The sequence below is a fragment of the Pan troglodytes genome, chromosome 20, assembly GCF_028858775.2.
Source record: "Pan troglodytes isolate AG18354 chromosome 20, NHGRI_mPanTro3-v2.0_pri, whole genome shotgun sequence".
Classification (NCBI taxonomy): Eukaryota; Metazoa; Chordata; class Mammalia; order Primates; family Hominidae; genus Pan; species Pan troglodytes.
This window is the reverse complement of record NC_072418.2, coordinates 12088433-12107334: the sequence shown is the minus strand read 5'-3', so window position 1 is coordinate 12107334 and position 18902 is coordinate 12088433. Positions and strand designations below refer to the sequence as shown.

Genomic DNA, 18902 nt, shown 5'->3' with positions numbered 1-18902 from the left:
CACAATTTTTCAACCATACTTGAACGATTCCTAAAACTTGACCATATATTAGATGTAACAGTTGGGACTGAAATCAGCTGAAAGAGGAACTTCCCACAAGAGTGGTTTAAACCACGTGGCAGTTAATTTTTCTCATGTAACATGAAATCCAGAGATAAGCAGCACAGGATTAGTGCAACCAGATAATATTGTATCTTCCCTGTTGTTTCATTTAGTATCCTTTCTCTGTCCTCCTCTTGGTGTATATATTTTCTAGGAAATAATAAGGGACAAGACAAAGGGCAAATAGTTAAGAAAAAAACACCAGATGAGATATTCCCATTTCCATGAGCTTCCTTAGAAGCTGTATCCAGTGACTTCTGCCTACTTTGCATGGGCTAGGGATGTGAACATATTTGGCCGCTCACAGCTGTAAGGGAAGCTGGGTGAAAACTGTCCACATTGCCAGCTTGAACTAAATGGTAAATTTTATTACTTTAAGAAAGAAGGGAGGAATGGATATTGAGACAGCAACTAGTTCTGTCTGCCACAGTACATCAGTCAGTGTCCAGAAATTATGTTCAAATCTATGTCACACACAATCTACATATTGAAGACCATGTATTCTGTTCACAATGCAATTAAACTGAAAAGATAACTAAAATATTCATAGGATCTACAGTTGTGACACATATAAGAATGAAATACTGATAAAAACAATCATAGCTATAACATTTATAAGGTTTGTCCCAGTATAACAGGCATCCAGAGTTGGGCCAGAAGGCTGTTTCCAGGTGACCATAACAGGGCTTCTCTCCAATATATGTTCTAAAGTGAGAAAGGAGGCATGAGGGGCAACAAACACTTTCCTGCAGTCATTTCATTCATGGAGTTTCTGGCCATTGTGGATTCGCTTGTGCATTATAAGGTTAGTGCTTGTGCTAAAGGCTTTTTCACACTGAATACATTTATAAGGCTTCTCTCCAGTGTGAGTTCTCACGTGTACCCTCAGGCAAGAGGAATTCCTAAAGGCCTTCCCACATTCTTTACACTCATAGGTTTTCTCACCAGTGTGAGTTCTCTTGTGCACAATAAGGTAAGAGCCTGTGCTGAAGGACTTGCCACACTGGTTACACTCATAAGGCTTCTCTCCAGTGTGAGAGCGTGTGTGTTTCTTAAGGGATGACTGATCGATGAAGGCTTTTCCACAGTCACTGCATTCATAGGGTTTCTCTCCAGTGTGGGTTCTCACATGTTTCTGAAGGGATGAAGGAACAGTGAAAGCCTTCCCACATTCCTTACAGTCATAGGGTTTCTCTCCAGTGTGAGTTCTTTTGTGCACATTCAGATGAGAGCTCTGGCTAAAGGATTTTCCACAGTGATCACACTCATAAGGCTTCTCTCCAGTATGAGATCTCATGTGTTTCTTAAGGGAAGACTGAAAAATGAAGGCTTTCCCACAGTCACTGCATTCATAGGGCATCTCTCCAGAGTGAGTTCTGACACAGTTCTGAAGGGACAAAGGGTCAGTGAAAGTTTTCTCATGTTCATTACATTCCAAACCCTCCTCCACACTACCAGTTTTTGTGTGGACACTAAGGGGAGATATTTTGCCATAGTCACTGCATTCATCACCTTTCTCTCCAGTAGGTATTTGCTCACGTACTGAGCAGGAAGAGTGTAGGCTGAAGGACATATCACATTGCTCATACTCCTGAAACTTCTGTCCTGTGGGAGTTCTTAAGTGTTTCCTGAGGGATGACTCTTGATTGAAAGCTTTTCTACAATCAGTAAATTCAAGAGTTTTCTCTCCAATTTGAATGCTCACATGACTCCTAAGAGTTGAGGGATGGTTGAAGACTTTGCTATACTTTATATATTTATAGCATTTCTCTCCCTTGCAATATCTTGTACAAATAAAGCGAGTGTTCTTTCTGAATTTCCCACAATGGTTACACTCCAGGGAGTGCTCACCAGGTTGATTTTCTGCCTGTTGAAAAGGGAGTAAATGGTGACTAAAGGCTTTTTCACTTTCACCTTATTCACAGGAATTCTCTTCCATGAGGATTCTGCCATATATAGGAAGCACATGATCATGACTGACATGTGTACCATTTTCAGTACGTGCGTATGACTTTTGCCCTATTAGCTTTTTCGAGTTGAATAAGCTCACTCCTCTGTCCAAGGCTCTATTCCTTCCCAGCAAAGGGCTTCTTTAATACAGTTTTTCTAATACTGAGTGAAGAATGAATGAATTATGTACTAAATACTTAACTCTAAAATCATATTTACATAGATGTTTACTTGTGGTTATTCTCTGTGAGCCAGCAAGTGTTAACCTAGGTTTACAGATTTCTCCAATTTCATGAAAATCAAACTCTCCCGAGACAGCTTTCTGGTGAAAGCTTGGTGCCTGAATTCTTACCCCTGCTTTGGGTGCTGATGTTTTAACTCATTCAGATTCCCAGACTTCTACTACAAAGACCAGGAATACTTCCTAGTAAGTCTTACCATGTTTATGCCATTGGATGTTTCTCCCCCAGGAATGTTCTGCATAGCAACTGTATCTTTTGATTTAAGTTGAGTTTCCCAGTCTGAAATAGCACAGGAAAATTTTTGTAATTATTGGGAGAAAAGGTTGGGATGAAAGAAAAAGGGAGGGAGACCCTATGGATTTGTTTTCAAATAATATCTTCTAAGTAGAGAAATGTAAGAAAGAAGACACAACCAGTGATTCACCAGTGATAGGAACAAGCAGTAGAAATGGGAGGTATTTTAGTTAGAAAGGATTGTGGAGGTTGGGAAATAAGACAGTATTATCTGGAAAACAGGGAGAACTAAACAAAAAGCATTCATGGAGACATTACATTTAAAGAGGAATTAAAACTTCTTTCTCGGAGACCAAATGAACGTATGAATGATTGAATAGATGGTGAAACAGGAAGGAAGCTCATGTCATGGCCTCAGATTTCTTTTCCTTCACTGAGTGACATTCCCAAATGTACTAACCCTCACTGGCCAAGGCTGCACTCTGTTCTGCCCAAGGCTCACCTGCACAGTCACCTTGTAAAATTCCTCTTTCATCTGTCTTCAGCTGTTCTTGATCCACCTTGGAGATCAGACTGTGTCTGCAGAGCTGATACCCTGCTCACGCAGAAAGCAAGGATGTGGGAGAAATGTGTGAGAATTAAATATTCCACAAAACTGATTGCCATACTTTGGCTTTAACTAAAGGATTATTAAAATAGTCAAGTGCAGCTTTAGGAACAACAATACAATCAGAGCCGAGCTCTTTCTTTCACAAGAACCAAAAAGCATGGTCCACGCCCTATATGGAAGTGACCCTTGAAACCTATACACAAGATCAGACACAGATTGCAAATTACCTTAAGCTATTAGTGATAGAGAAAATGAAATCAGTGCATTTTCATGGGAAGCCACTGGACTGCCCCCTCAAGGGCAGGGACCATTCATTTTGGGGTTAACCACTGTACTGCTATTCTTTCCACAGATTCTGGAACATAATATGTGCTTAAGAACTATTTGCTACATAAACAAATGAAGAAATGAGGCTAGCCTTACCTACTGAGGCCAGGTTCCTAAAGTTCTCCAGCATCACATCTTTGTATAGATTTTTTTGAGCAGGGTCCAGCAATGCCCACTCCTCCTGGGAAAAGTCCACTGCCACTTCCTGGAAGGTTACTGAGTTCTAAAACATCACATACATATTCTGGCTCAGCCAATGACCATTTTTGACAATGTACCAGGAGAATGGTGGGTGAGGCTGACAGGACTGGAGAGGAGACTCAGGGCACTGGAAGCTCAGACATGCATCAGAGGCCTTCTCTTAATTTGCCTTAAAGCTGAGTTCTCAGAACTCTCTTTAAATCCTACTCCCTGGGCCATCTCATTCAGGGTCATGGTCAAAACAGCTTTTCTAAAATATGGTTGGCTTGATCTTTGCACAGTTAGGTTGTGAGGACTCTTTTCGTCTTATTCAGATCCAGTATAGACAGGGCATACTGTAGGAATGCAAGAAATACTTGAGAAATGATAAATAATTTTCCTTCTTTACAGCACTCACTAAAGTTTGGAATTCATACTCAAAAATATGGAAGAATATCTGCAGAAAGTTAACAAATGTGGGAACAGAAGCCTTTCCCAGGGATTCCCTCTTCCACATGAAGCAGCCTGGGAGCTGCGGAAGATGAAGCCAGCTCAGATTGGGCTGTGAAGCTTCAGGTCAGGGGCAAGAGATGTGTTCTTTTCAGGAATGGCAGTGTGCTTTTGGAAATAGAGAAATTTCTTGTGTACCTGTGACCAGGTTGTCAGCCACCCTGCAGCCATTCTTCCTCCTGTAGGTTTCCTTCCTGGCTGGGCAGAGTCCTAAGCAGGCAGAGCTAGAGGAGAAGACAGAAGCCATTAGAGTCTAGGCCTGCTAGATGTTCAACACTAGCAGGCTGGGAAGCTTCTTCTTACTAAAGGGTAACAACATACACATAGAGTGTAGTTACAATTTGCCTCCTTATCCAAGAACACAGTATATCCTCAAATTAGAAATACAGTATGCATTTTTCATTTTTTCTTGTTGGACTTTTTTCTAGCCTGAACCACTAAAAAGGCTTATGACTGCTAACACCTCAGGAGGAATGAGCCTCTAAAGTGCAAAACTGTCTCTGAATATCATTTACCCGTGACAGAAACCAGGACTCACTGGAGAAATAGCTGAGTCTAGTATAGACTAAGAAATCTTCAAGATGAGTTTGGAATATCTTATATCACACCCTCACGTTCCTCATTGTTAGAATGGGACCAATTTCATAGGGTTGGGCTGAGTTAATATCCCGAAATTACTTAGAACAATAAGGAGTAACTCATAAGGACCATAAAGGTGAGCATATTTGCATTTCATAATAAAAGGGTGACATTCCAGAACAACATTTAGTACACTTAGCTGTATATGTGAAGTATCAAAATCTAGTGCTGCAAATCTTAGAGCAGAGCTAGGACTCTGTCTTCTTAACTCAGTAGCCTACCTTGCAGGCCCTGTTTGCCTGCCCCTGATTTTACTTTTTAAACTTTTTTGTTGTAAACGAAGACACATACGCATTAATCTAGGCCTAAATAGGGTTAGGATCTTGAGTATCACTGTCTGACACCTTCTATCGTGTCCCACTTAAGGTATTCAGGGGCAATAACATGCACGGAGCTGACATCTCCTATGGTGACAATGCCTTCTAGAATGTCTTCTGAAGCATCTGCTTGAGGCTTATTTTTGAGTTAACTTTTCTTTTTTAGTAAGTAGAAGGAATACATTCTAAAATAACAATAAATAGTATAAAAATATATAAACCAGTAATGTGGTCACTTATTACTATTCATTATTATGTACTGTATATAATCTACTGTACATAACCATATTTACTACTGTTACATGACTGGCAGTGCAGCAGGTTTAAATGACAGACGTGAGTAATGTGCTTTACAATGTTACACTGGCTATGTCATTAGGTGATTGGAATTTGTTAGCACTATTAAAATGTTATGAGAGCACTGTCACATATGTGGACCATCACTGACCAAAATGTCTTTACACAGTGCATGACTGTACTGCCAACCAAGAATGTTTTACCTGCCAAAAATGGCCTTCAGAAATGAAGGAGAGATAAAAACTTCCTTGGACAAACAAAAGATGAGGGGCTTCATCAGTAATGGAGCTGATTTATAGGAAATAGTAAATTCTTCAGCTTAAAAGAAAGGACACTTAGTAACATGAAACCATATGAAATTATAAAACCCACTGGGGTAAAGGTAATTATATACTCAATCCAGATTACCCTAATACTGTAACAGTGGTATCTAAATAACTTATAACTCTAGTATAAAAGATTAAAAGATAAAAATATTAAAAAGTTATAATAATTTGTTAATATACAATATAGAAAGATGTAAATTGTGACATCAAAAACATAAAATGTGGGAAATGGAAGTAAGAGTATAAATTGTTTGTATGCAATCAAAGCTAAGCTGTTAACAGCTTAAAACAGACTATTAAAACTACAGGATGTTTTAAGCTTCATAGTAGCCACAAAGCAAGAACCTATATTATGGAGAAAAGAGAAAGAAATCAAAGCGTATCACTACAGAAAGTCATCAAATCACAAAGGAAGACAAGGGAGGAAGAAAGGAACAAAACATCTGTACAACAGCCACAGAAGAATGAACAAAAAGGCAACAGTAAGTACCTACCCATCAATAATTACTTTAAATATAAATGTACTCAGGAGGCTGAGGTGGGAGGATCACTTGAGAGCAGGAGTTTGAGACCAGCCTAGGCAACACAGCAAGACCGCATCTCTACAGAAAACAATTTAAAAAAATTATTTGGGTGTGGTGGCATCTGCCAGTAGTCCCAGCTACTTGGTGGGCTAGGGTGGGAGGATTGCTTGAATCTGAGAGTAGTGGGAGTATGATCATGCCACTGCACTCCAGCCTGGGTGACAGAGACCCTATCTCCTTAAACAAAAAAGTAAATGGATTAAGTTCTCTAGTCAAAACACATAGTGGCTGACTGGATTAAAAAAGAAAGACCTAAGGTATATGCTGCCTACAAGAAGCTCACTATAGCTTTAAGAATGCATGTAGCCCGAAAGTAAAAAGATGGGAAAAGACATTCCACGTAAATGGAAACCAAAGAGAGCAAGGGTGAGTAGGAAAGATCTTATACCAGCTTAATGTTACACCTCAAGTTACTAGAAAAAGCAGCAGCTAAGCCCAAAGTCAGTAGAAGGAAAAAGAAACTAAGCCCAAAGTCAGTACAAGGAAGGAAATAATAATAAAGATCGCAGCAGAAATAAATGAGAGACTAGGAAGACAATAGAAAAGATCGATGAAACTGAATGTTGGTTGTATGAAAAGATAAACCAACAAAAACCTTTAGCCAGACTACTAAAGATTAAAATAGACAAGACTGAAGTAAAAATAGAAATGAAAGAGAAGGCATTACAACTGATAACCACAGAAATATAAAGGATCATGAGACCATAATGAAAAATTATATGCCAAAAAATTGGATAACCTAGAAGAAATGAATAAATTCCTAGAAATATATAACCTGCTAAGACTGAATCATAAATAGAAAACCTGACAAGATCAATAATGAGTAAGGAGATTAAATCAGTGAGGAAAAATCTTCCAACAAAGAAAAGCCCAGGACTTGGTGGCTTCACCGTTGAATTCTACCAAACATTTAAAGAATCCTTCTCAAACCCTTCCAAAAAAATGGAAAAGGAGCCCAACCAAACTCCTCATTAAACTCATTTTATGAGGTCAGCATTACACTGATACCAAAGCCAGACAAACACTGTAAGAGCAAAAAACTACAAGCCAATATCCCTTCTGAAAATAGATGCAAAACTCCTCAATAAAATACTAGCAAACCAAATTCAACAGTACCTTAAAAGGACCATACACCATGATCAAGTGAGATTTATCCCAGAAATTCAAGGATAGTTCAAGATACGCAAAATCAATGTGATACATCACATCGACAGAATGAAGGATAAAAACTATATGATCATTAGAATAGATGAAGAAAAAGCACTTGGTAAAATTCAGCATTATTCTGTGATAAAAACCCTCAACGAATTAGTTACAGAAGGAAAGTACTTCAACACCAGTAAAGGCCATAGGTGACAAAACCACAGCTTACAGCCAATTATAAAAAATTGAAAGCTTTTCCTCTAAGATTGGGAACAAGGCAAAGATGCCCATCCTCACCACTTCTATTCAACATACAACTGAAGTTCTAGCCAGAACAATTATGCAAGAAAACAAAAGGCGTCTACGTTGGAAAAGAGGTAAAATTATGTTTGTAGATGACATGATATTGTATCTAGAAAACCCTAAAGACACCATGAAAAAATGTTAAAACTAACATGTAAATTCAGTAATGCAGGGTAAAAAAAATCAACATACAAAAATTAAATGTATTTCTAACAAACTATCTAAAAAAAAACTATGAAAATAATTTCACTTATAATAATATCAAAAAGAGTAAAATACTGACAATAAATTTAACCAAGGAGATGATCTCAACACTGAAAATTCTAAAACACGGTGAAAGTAGAAGACACAAACAAATGGGAAGCCACCCAGTGTTCATGGATTGGAAGAATCAATATTGTCAAATGTCACACTATGAAAGGTGATCTACAAATTAATGCAATTCCTATGAAATTCCAATGATATTTTTTACAGAAATAGAAAAACAATCCTAAAATTCATATGGAAACACAAAAACTCCAAATAGCTAAAGCAATCTTGAACAATACTGGAGGCACCACACTTCCTTATTTCAAATATATTACAAAGGTACCATAATGGAAATAGTATGGTACTGGCATAAAAACAGAGACAAATGTAACAGGATAGGAAGCCCAGAAATAAACCCTGGCATGTATGGTCAACTAATCTTGGACAAAGATGCCAAGAATAAGCAATGGGGAGAGGACAGTCTCTTCGGCAAATGGTGTAAGGAAAACTAGATATCCACATGTGAAAAAGTGAAATTAGATCCTTAAACTACAAACAAAAATCAACTCAAAATGGATTAAAGACTTAAATGTAAGACCTGAGATCATAAAACTTCTAGAAGAGGGGAAAAGCTCTTTGATATTAATTTTGACAAATTTTTTTTTAAAGAGTTGACACCAAAAGCACAGGCAAGAAAGGCAAAAATAATCAAGTGAAACTACATCAAACTAAAAAGTTTCTGCACAGCAAAGGAAATAATGAACAAAATGAAAAAGCAACCTTATGGAATGGGAGAAAGAATCTGCACAATATTTAAAATATTTACGAAATTCATACAGTTCGATAGAAAAAAATGGAATAAAAAATGGGTAAAGGATCTAAATAGACATTTTTCCAAAGAAGAAATAAAAATGGCCAGTAGGTATATGAAAAAGTGCCCAACATCACATTATTAGGGACGTACCAATCAAAACCATAGTTGGCTGCTACCTCACACTTGTTATAATAGATATTATCAAAAAGTCAAAGGATAACAAGTGTTGGATGTGGAAAAAGGGAACCCTTATACATCGTTGGTAGAAGTGAAAATTGGTACAGCCATTATGGAAAGCAGTAGTGGAGGTGCCTCAAAATATTAAAAATAGAACTACCATATGATCCAGCAATCCTGCTACTGGGTATATAACCAAAGGAAGTGAAATCAATATCTTAAAGAGGTATCTGTGAGCTCATATTCATTGCAGCATTATTTATAATAGCTGCTATATGGAAACAACGTGTTTGTCGATTGCTGAATGCGTAAAGAAAATGTCATATATATACACACAGTGGGTTATTCAGTCTCAAAAAAGAAGGAAACCTGGAGAACATCATGCTAAGTAAAATAAGGTGGACATAGACAAATACTGCAAGACCTCACTTACATGGAATCTAAAAAAGTCAAACTCCTAGAAGCATTAGAAAGGTGATTACCAAGGGGCAAGGGAAATGGGGAGATGTTGGTCAATGGGTATGTATTTGCTGTTATAAGATGGCTGAGTTTTGGAGACCTGATGTATGGTTTGGTGACTATAGTTAATGATGTACTGTATATTTGAAATTTTCCAAGAGAGTGCATCTTACAAAAGTAAGTGAGGGGATGGATATGTTAATTAGCTTGACTGTGATGATCATTTCAGAATGGACAGGTAGATCAAAACATTATGTTGTACACCTTAAGCATATATAATTTTTATTATTTGTCAATTATACCTCAAGAAAGCTGGAAAACCATGCTTCAGAAAAACAAAACTGGCAGGGTGTGGTGGCTCACGCCTGTAATCTCAGCACTTTGGGAGGCCAAGGTGGGTGGATTGCTTGAGGTCAGGAGGTTCAAGACCAGCCTGAACAACATGGTGAAACCCTTTCTCTGTTAAAAATACAAAAATTAGCCAGGTGTGGTGGCAGGTGCCTGTAATCCCAGCTACTCGAGAGGGGAGGCAGGAGAATTGCTTGAACCTGGGAGGCAGAAGTTGCAGTGAGCTGAGATCATGCCACTGCACCTCAGCCTGGGAGACAGAGCGAGACTCCATCTCAAAAAAAAAAAAAAGGAAAAGAAAGCTCAATGATGAAAGGAAGCAAGGGAGAGAACAGATGTAATAAGAATGGCAAAATGGTGACAATCACTGAAGCTGGGTGGTAGGTACATAGTGGCTTTATAGCACTCTATTCCTAGGTATGACTGAAAATCCATAGTGAACAGTTTTTTAAAAAGAAAGTAAAATTTCCATATGAAAGCGTGAAGCAAGGAACTGTACCCATCAGGTATAATAAAAAGCAAATCTCTCTTGAGGATTTGTATACACAAGTGCTCTCTTTTAGATTTCAGTCCAAATTCATTTCTGTAGTTCAAACAACCTCAAGGGAATAATTTCACTTAAAGAGGGTCCTAAGTGGCATTGTCCCCAAGCAACTAGTGCAAGCAAATCGACCTATCTCTCTGGAAAATCAACTTTAAGTCAGGTCTTGAGAAAAAATCTTATATACAACGTTCTAAGTAAATTGAGGAAGGCACAGTTTAAGAAATTGTGAAACACAAATACACAATGTACCATGTGTAAGACATAGCTAACACACAGGTGTCAGGTGGTAAAAAGCATAACACTTTGGATATTACCCTTTTAGATATATTTTAAAATATATAAAAGCTTAATTAATAAAAATTTGAATGGATATGGATTAAGATACTATAAAATGGTTAGTTTAAAAAACAATTTTTAGAAATGAAAAACAAACTCACTGAAATGAGAAATTCAGTGCCAGTATTAACTACCAGATCAGAACTTTGATCGCACTATTAGATGAAAACCTAGCAATTTTCTTGAATTAGTGAAAGACACTAACCTTTGGGTACTAGAAGTATCATAAGCCCCCAAGCTGAATACATAAAAAGAAATCCACATCTAATTTCATTATAGATTTTTCTTCCTTGGTATTTGATTTTTTCCCATAATTTCCAAAGCAGCCAGGGGAAAAACACAGGTCACCTATAAAAGGAAAAACAGACTGATAGCTGACATCTCAACAGCAACAATGGACGTCAGAAGAAAGCAGGACAATGTCTTCAGTATGCTGAGAAAAAAATAACTTATCAACCTAAAACGCTAGACAGTTAAACTATCTAACTACTCTTTATAAGAAATACAAAGATAACCAGGTTAAGCAATGAAAACAAACCAGTCAGCAAAATCCATATATGATGTGGGACATTTTAAGAACAAATAACTTTATTTCTTCAATAAATCAGTGGATTAAAAAAATGAAAAGGGAGGAGGAAGAGAACAGACACAATAGAAACTTAAGGGGTCTAAAATTTAAAAAAAAAATGTTGGGACCCTGTTAAGATTCTCATTTGAACAAACCAAATGTAAAAAGATATTCTGTAGCCAATCAGGGAACGTCAGACTTTGTTAGGTGGGATAATGGAGTAGTGGTGATGAACCAACTAGAGATGCACAGTTAGTAATATACTGATGAAATGACAGGATGTCTGGAATTTGCTTTAAAAACAAATCTGGGGGGAAAACCCAGCATTATTCAATATTTATTTGCAGTATCTAATACAGTAACCACTAATCATGTATGGATAGCTACTGAATACTTGAAATGAGCATTTAAACTTCAATAGCCACATGAGGCTAGTGGCTATTGTATCGGACAGCTCAGCGCTAGATGATGCAAGATGTGCAAAATATTGGTAACTGTCAAAGCTGGGTGTTAAGGACATGAGAATTCATTATACAGTCAGCCCTCTGTATCTGTTGGCTACTCGACCACAGATCAAAAATATGTGGAAAAAAAGATGAATGCTTGTGTCTGTATTGAACATGTAGACCTTCCCCCTTGTCATTATTCCTTAAACAATACAGCATAACTATTTATGGCCCGGCACAGTGGCTCACACCAGTAATCCCAGCACTTTGGAAAGCTGAGGCAGGAGGATGCCTTGAAGCCAGGAGTTTGAGACTAGCCTGGGCAATAAAGCAGCACCCTGTCTCTACAAAAATATGTATATATTTTAAATTATCCAGGCGTGGTGGCGCATGCCTGTGGTCCCAGCTACTTGGGAGGCTGAGGTGGGAGGATTACTTGAGTCCAGGAGTTTCAGGCTGCAGTGAGCTATGATCACACCACTGTACTCCAGCCTGAGCAACAGAATGAGACCCCATCTCTTAAAAAAAAAAAAACAAAAAACAAACCAACCACTTACATAACACTTATTGTACTAGGTACTGTAAGTAATCTAGTGATGACTTAAAGTAAATGGGAGGGAAAAAATAGCATCTATGGGAGGATGTGTGTAGGTTCTATGCAAATACAATGCTATTTCATATAAGGAATTTGTGACTGTGGAATTTGGAAGCCATGTGGGGGTCCTGGAACCAGTCCCCCATGGATATGAGAGACAACTGTACTATTCTACTTTTGTGGAGAATTAAAAATTTTCATGATTAAAAGCTTAAGAAAAATACATGGAGAGTTAAATAAAGGCATTTTAAAATAAAGACCTGAGACAACTTACCCATCAAAAAAGACCATCACAGAAGTAACTTAAAAGTACTTCAGGAGATAGGAACTGGAAGACCCAAAATGTTAAGTAGAATGAACAAAGGTAAAATGGATAAAATTAAGCAAACCTTTATTATATAAAATGGTAATAATACCAAATTCGTGAGATGGAAAAATAAGCTCAATCCTAATACTAAATAATATATAAATTGGGAAGGAGGTGATTGAGTTGTATGTTCCTTGTATTCTTCCACTGGGGACTCACAGTATTGATTAGGTTTAGACTGTAAGTATGCATGATAAAATAGCTAGGGTAACAATTCAAAGGATGGACATAGTGAGTTTAACTCACAGTCTAGAAGAGAAAATGGAATTAGGTTAAAAAAAAAATCTCAATTCCAAAGGTGAGAAAAATAAGGGAAATGAAACAAACAAAAAAAAAATAGGTCCAATGAAAAGCACAATGTAAAATGTAAGATGGTAAAAAATGTCTGACTGTATCAATAACAGTAAGTGTACAAATGGGCTAAATTCTGCAGTTTAAAAACAGACTGTCCTGGTAAATTAAGATAAACCAGCTCTATATTATTTCATTAGATGCACTAAAATCCACAACACATAAAAATTGAGTCTCAAAAATAAGATAGATATACCAGGTGAATATTAACCAAAATAAAGTTTGTTTGCTAAATTAATTTCATAGATTGTGAGACAAAAGGCACTATTAGAGGTAATGACATGAGGATGTAAAGTACCAATTAGGAAGATATAAAATTCTAGTCTCATAAAACTTATAAAGCAGAAGCTAGCACAATTAAAGGATAAATAACACAAATCATCATCACTATAAGACTTTCAAACACTGCTCAGCAATAGAAAGATCATATGAAAAAAAGGATATGAAGATTTGAACAACACAATGAGTATGCTTAATATAGCACACTGAGGGACACTACTGAATGTATGGAGTATACATAGATTCTTGAAGCACACATGAAGTGTTTATAAAAACTGACCATACTGTATGGTGAATATACTGTAAAGCCAGTCTTAAACCTTCCAAATTTGGTATATAAAACATCTCATGGGCCCCTTAAATATATATACCTACTATGTGCCCACAAAAATTAAAAATTAGAAAAAGATTTGGTATACAAACATGTTCTCTGACATGTCTTAATTACAATGTAACTAAGTTGTAAGTTAATAACGAGATTACATTGAACTATATGAAATGGGTGTTTTGGTAGTTTTAAAATATGGTTGAATATTAGTGGTTTCATATTTTTCAAGCAAACAGAAAAAAGTAACACATTTGGAATTCAGAAAACATCACACTTCCAAATAACTTATGCTTTTATAAAAGAATTGAATTAGAAAATACATAATACTATGGTTATTGATTAGTTCTAAGTACCACAACTTGTAGAATGTAGCTAAACTGGTCCTTAGGAAAAAAATAAGCTTTATATGTTTATATTAGAAAAGAAGTGAACTTAAAAATTAACTTAAGCAGCTGGAATGGGAAGAGCAGAAAATACGATGATGAACTAGAAAACAACAGTATCACTCAAGCTACAAACTGGTTCTTTGAAAACTACTAGGAAAAAAATCGGGCAAAATTCTTCAAAGAAAAAAGGAGAAAAACACAACTACAAATGTTGCAGAGATTAACAAGACATGAATAACTTTAATCAAATTCAAAACTTTCAGGAAATAAATTGATTCCTACAGAAATACAACTTACCAAAACTGACTGTGTAGAAATTACAATAAAAAGAACTAGCTGGTGATGGTTGAGTAACACTGTGAATGCAATGAATGCCACTGACTTGTACATTTAAAAATGATTAAAATGGCAAATTTGGCTTTAGGTATTTTACCACAATTTAAAAAATATAAAAGAAGAATCTAGACTGATGCCGTCAGCAAGGTGCTAGGTGTCCCAGCTTAACTCACTGCCCAGATATTCTTTTAAAACAGAAAACAAAACTAGATTCTTTAGGTTTTCACCAAAAAACACCATGCTCAAAGGCTTTATCAGTCAGTTATGCCACTCAAAGAAGAAAGAATTCCAGTCTGGATGAAAATCTTCCAGAGATTAGGCATATTTATGAAGACTGGTTACTTAAACTACACTTCAATGTAATTCGTCACTAATGTTTGCATTATATCAGGTATAGATAACTTATCCACTCTATAGGCAAGAGCTGGGTATCTGGAAGGTTTTATTTAATATAGCCTTTATGCAAAGAATTGTGTATGGTTCAAAATGTCATGTTTGCCTTTGGTTATTCTATTAACAGCAGTTTACAATATTACAAGGGAAAAAAATATGGTCACTTTTAAACTAATTTCACAAAACAGTTTAACTTATCAAAGGGATTACCATGATTAAGAGTATAAAAGGAAGAATATTCTTTGAGATTGGCATACTGATATCAAACATGACAAGGCCACTTTAAGTAAACAAAATTATAGGCAAATTTCAACATAGATTCAGATATTCTAAGGAAAATAAGTCCAAACAAAAAATGTCAATAAATAGGAAATATAGTACAACAGAATTAAGTTAGGTTTACCAGAGGAATGCAAGAGATGCTTGCTATTAGAAAATCAATATAATTTGCTTCATTAATAGAGCAAAAGAAAAATTGTATGATCAACTCAAAGTGATAAAAACCAGTATCACATAATGATTTCAAAAATAAATTTTTTCAGCCTGAAAACTTTCAGGCTGAATTTAATTCAGCCAGCTTATTTTTTTTAATTTTTATTTTTTTTGAGACACTCTTGGTCTGTTTCCCAGGCTGGAGTGCAGTGGTGTGATCTCTGCTCACTGCAACCTCGCCGGGTTCAGGTGATTCTCCTGCCTCAGCCTCCCAAGTAGCTGGGAATACAGACGCGTGCCACCACACCCAGCTATGTTTTTGTATTTTTAGTAGAGACGGGGTTTCACCGTGTTAGCCAGGATGGTCTTGATCTGCTGACCTCATGATCCGCCCGCCTGGGCCTCCCAAAGTGCTGGGATTACAGGCGTGAGCCACCACGCCCAGCCTCAGCTGACTTTTGAAAACACAATTCAAAGATGGGCAAATGATCTGAATGTACATTTTTCTAAAGATAAAAAGGTCAACTGCACATGAAAAGATGCTGAACATCATTAGACACCAGGGAAATGCAAATCAAAACCACATTAAGATACCACTTCACACATTAAGGTGAGTGTAATTAAAAAGACAAGTGTGGATGAGGATGTGGAGAAATTCTCTTGTTTTTTTGTGGAGGGGAGTGAAGTGGGAAGTGGTGCTGCCACGTTGGCAAACAGCCTAGCATTTCACCAGAAGATTAAACATAAAAGTTCGTCTCATGAACAAGGCATTCCACTCCTAGGTATATACCCAAGAGAAATATTCACAGCAGCATTATTCATATTAGCCAAAAAGGAGAAACAACCCAAATGTCTATCTACCGATGAACGGATAAATGAAAATGTGGTATATCCATACAATGGACTATCATTTGACAATAGAAAATGAAGGCCAGGCATGGTGACTCATGCCTGTAATCCTCAGCACTTAGGGAGGCTGTAGTGGGTGGATCACATTAACCCAGGAGTTCAGACCAGCCTGGTAACACAGTGAGATCTCATCTCTACCAAAAATTAAAAAAAATAGCCAGGCTTGGTGGCCCACACCTGTGGTCCTACCTACTCGGGAGGCTAAGGTGGAAGGCCGAGCTATGGAGGTCGAGGGCACCACGGCACTCCAGCCTGGGTGACAGAGAAAGACCTTGTCTCATTAAAAAAAGGAATGAGGCTAGGCACGGTGGCTCACGCCTGTAGTCCCAGCACTTTGGGAAGCCAAGGTGGGCGCATCACGAGGTCAGGAGATCCAGACCACTCTGGCCAACATGGTGAAAGAACGTCTCTACTAAAAATACAAAAATTAGCCGGGTGTGGTGGAGCACGCCTGTAATCCTAGCTACTTGGGAGGCTGAGGCAGGAGAATCACTTGAACCCGGGAGGCAGAGGTTGCAGTGAGCCGAGATTGCGCCACTGCACTCTAGCCTGGCGACAGAGGTAGATTTGGTGCCGTGACTCAGATCTGGGGACCTCCCTTGGGAGATCAATCCCCTATCCTCCTGCTCTTTGCTCTGTGAGAAAGATCCACCTATGACCTCAGGTCCTCAGACTGACCAGCCAAGGAACATCAATCCAATTTTAAATCAGGTAAGTGGCCTCTTTTTACTCTCTTCTCCAACCTCTCTTACTATCCCTCAACCTCTTTCTCCTTTCAATCTTGGCGCCACACTTCAATCTCTCCCTTCTCTCAATTTCAGTTCCTTTCCTTTTCTCGTAGACAGGAGACGTGTTTTATCCATGGACCCAAAACTCCGGCGCCGGTCATGGACTCGGGAAGACAGTCTTCCCTTGGTGTTTAATCATGCGGGGACACCTGCCTGATTATTCACCCACATTTCAGAGGTGTCTGACCACGTGGGGATGCCTGCCTTGGTCCTTCACCCTTAGCGGCAAGTACTGCTTTTCTGGGGGCAAGAACCCCCTGACCCCCTTCTCTCCATGTGTCTACCCTTCTCCGCTTTTCTGGGGGTCAAGAACCCCTGAACCCTTCTCTCCATATCTCTAGCCCTTCTCCACTTTTCTGGGGTTCAAGAACCCCCCGGCCCCTTCTCTCTGTGTCTCTACCCCTTCTCTGCTTTTCTGGGGGACAAGAAGCCCCCACCCCTTCTCTCCATGTCTCTACTCTCTCTTTTCTCTGGGCTTGCCTCCTTCACTATGGGCAAGCTTCTGCCCTCCATTCCCCCTTCTCCCTTAGCCTGTGTTCTTAAAGACCTAAAACCTTTCTCCTTATATCAACTCTACTCCCCCCATATTTAGACCTCTCACAACACAAACTACTATTCCTGTGGCCGCTCCTTTATGTATCTCTCAGCAAAGACCCACTGGAATTCCCCTAGGTAAACTTTCACCTTCTCGATGTTCCTTTACCCTTCATCTCCAAAGCCCAACTACACACATCACTGAAACAATTAGAGCCTTCCAGCTCCATATTACAGACAAGCCCTCTATCAGTAGTGGCAAACTTAAAAACATTAGCAGTAATTATTGCTTAGGAAGACACTTACCCTGTATTTCACTCCATCCTTGGCTACCTTCCCCTTGCTCGTCAGACTCTTCTCCCAGGCCCTCTTCTTGCTTACTTATACCCAGCCCTGAAAATAACAGTGAAAGGTTGCTTGTAGATACTCGACGTTTTCTCATACACCATGAAAATCGAACCTCCCCCTCGACGCAATTACCTCATCAGTCCCCATTACAACCTCTGATGACTGCCGCCCTAGCTGGATCCCTAGGAGTCTAAGTACAAGACACCCCTTTCAGCACTCCTCATCTTTTTACTTTGCATCTCCAGTTTTGCCTCGCACAAGGTCTCTTTTTCCTCTGTGGATCCTCTACCTACATGTGTCTACCTGCTAATTGGACAGGCACATGCACACTAGTTTTCCTTACTCTCAAAATGCAATTTGCAAATAGGACTGAAGAGCTCCCTGTTCCCCTCATGACACCGACACGACAAAAAGAGTTATTCCACTAATTCCCTTGTCAGTTTAAGACTTTCTGCCTCCACTATTGCTCTCGGTACTGGAATAGCAGGCATTTCAACCTCTGTCAGGACCTTCCATAGTCTCTCTAATGAATTCTCTGCTAGCATCACAGTCATATCACAAACTTCATCAGTCCTCCAGGCCCAAGTTGACTCTAGCTGCAGTTGTCCTCCAAAACCGCCGAGGCCTTGACTTACTGCTGAAAAAGGAGAACATCTGTATATTCTTAAATGAAGAGTGTTGTTTTTACCTAAATCAATCTGACCTGGTGTATGACAACATAAAAAAACTCAAGGATAGAGCCCAAAAACTTGCCAACCATGGGGGAGTAACTGCTGATGAGTATGGGATTCTCTTTTGGGGCAATGAAAATGTTCTAGAGTTAGATTGTAGTCATGGTTGCACAACTTAATATACTAAAAACCACTGATTTATACACTTTAAGATGAAATATATGATTTTATGTCAATAAAGCTGTTACAGAAGGGAATGTCTTTAATCTATCAAAAACACATAGCAAACATGTAAGTAGTGACAAGCTGAAAGCTTTCATTCTGAGACCTGGAAGGCAGCAAGGATTGCTCCTTCTAATGTTTCGGAGGTCGTAGGCAGGGCAGTAAATTTGTGGGGCAGGAGTGGGTCATAATAGGATTATAAAGGGAGAATAAAGTTCTTATTCATAAACGATATGTCAATATGTAAACATCCAAAAG

General features: G+C 38.3%; 1 protein-coding gene across 20 annotated transcripts in view; it reads right to left on the bottom strand.

The window, feature by feature from the left end:
- Positions 1-449: 449 nt before the first annotated feature.
- ZNF177 (zinc finger protein 177) overlaps positions 450-18902 on the bottom strand; it is a 39003-nt gene continuing 20550 nt past the window's right edge. For 4 of the 20 annotated variants that reach the window (XM_063800520.1, XM_063800521.1, XM_063800519.1 and 1 more), the window contains 8 exons: positions 17710-17796; positions 10897-11039; positions 6229-6336; positions 4294-4379; positions 3562-3688; positions 3031-3123; positions 2491-2573; positions 450-1969 (listed from right to left, as the gene is read on the bottom strand). In XM_063800520.1, coding sequence (XP_063656590.1) covers positions 860-1969; positions 2491-2573; positions 3031-3123; positions 3562-3688; positions 4294-4326 — 1446 coding nt within the window. In that variant the 5' untranslated portion in view covers positions 4327-4379; positions 6229-6336; positions 10897-11039; positions 17710-17796 and the 3' untranslated portion in view covers positions 450-859. Of the gene's footprint in view, positions 1970-2490; positions 2574-3030; positions 3124-3561; positions 4002-4293; positions 4380-6228; positions 6337-10896; positions 11040-17709; positions 17797-18902 lie in introns of those variants that run through there. The other 16 variants (XM_063800526.1, XM_063800522.1, XM_063800523.1 and 13 more) reach the window with 8 other exon arrangements.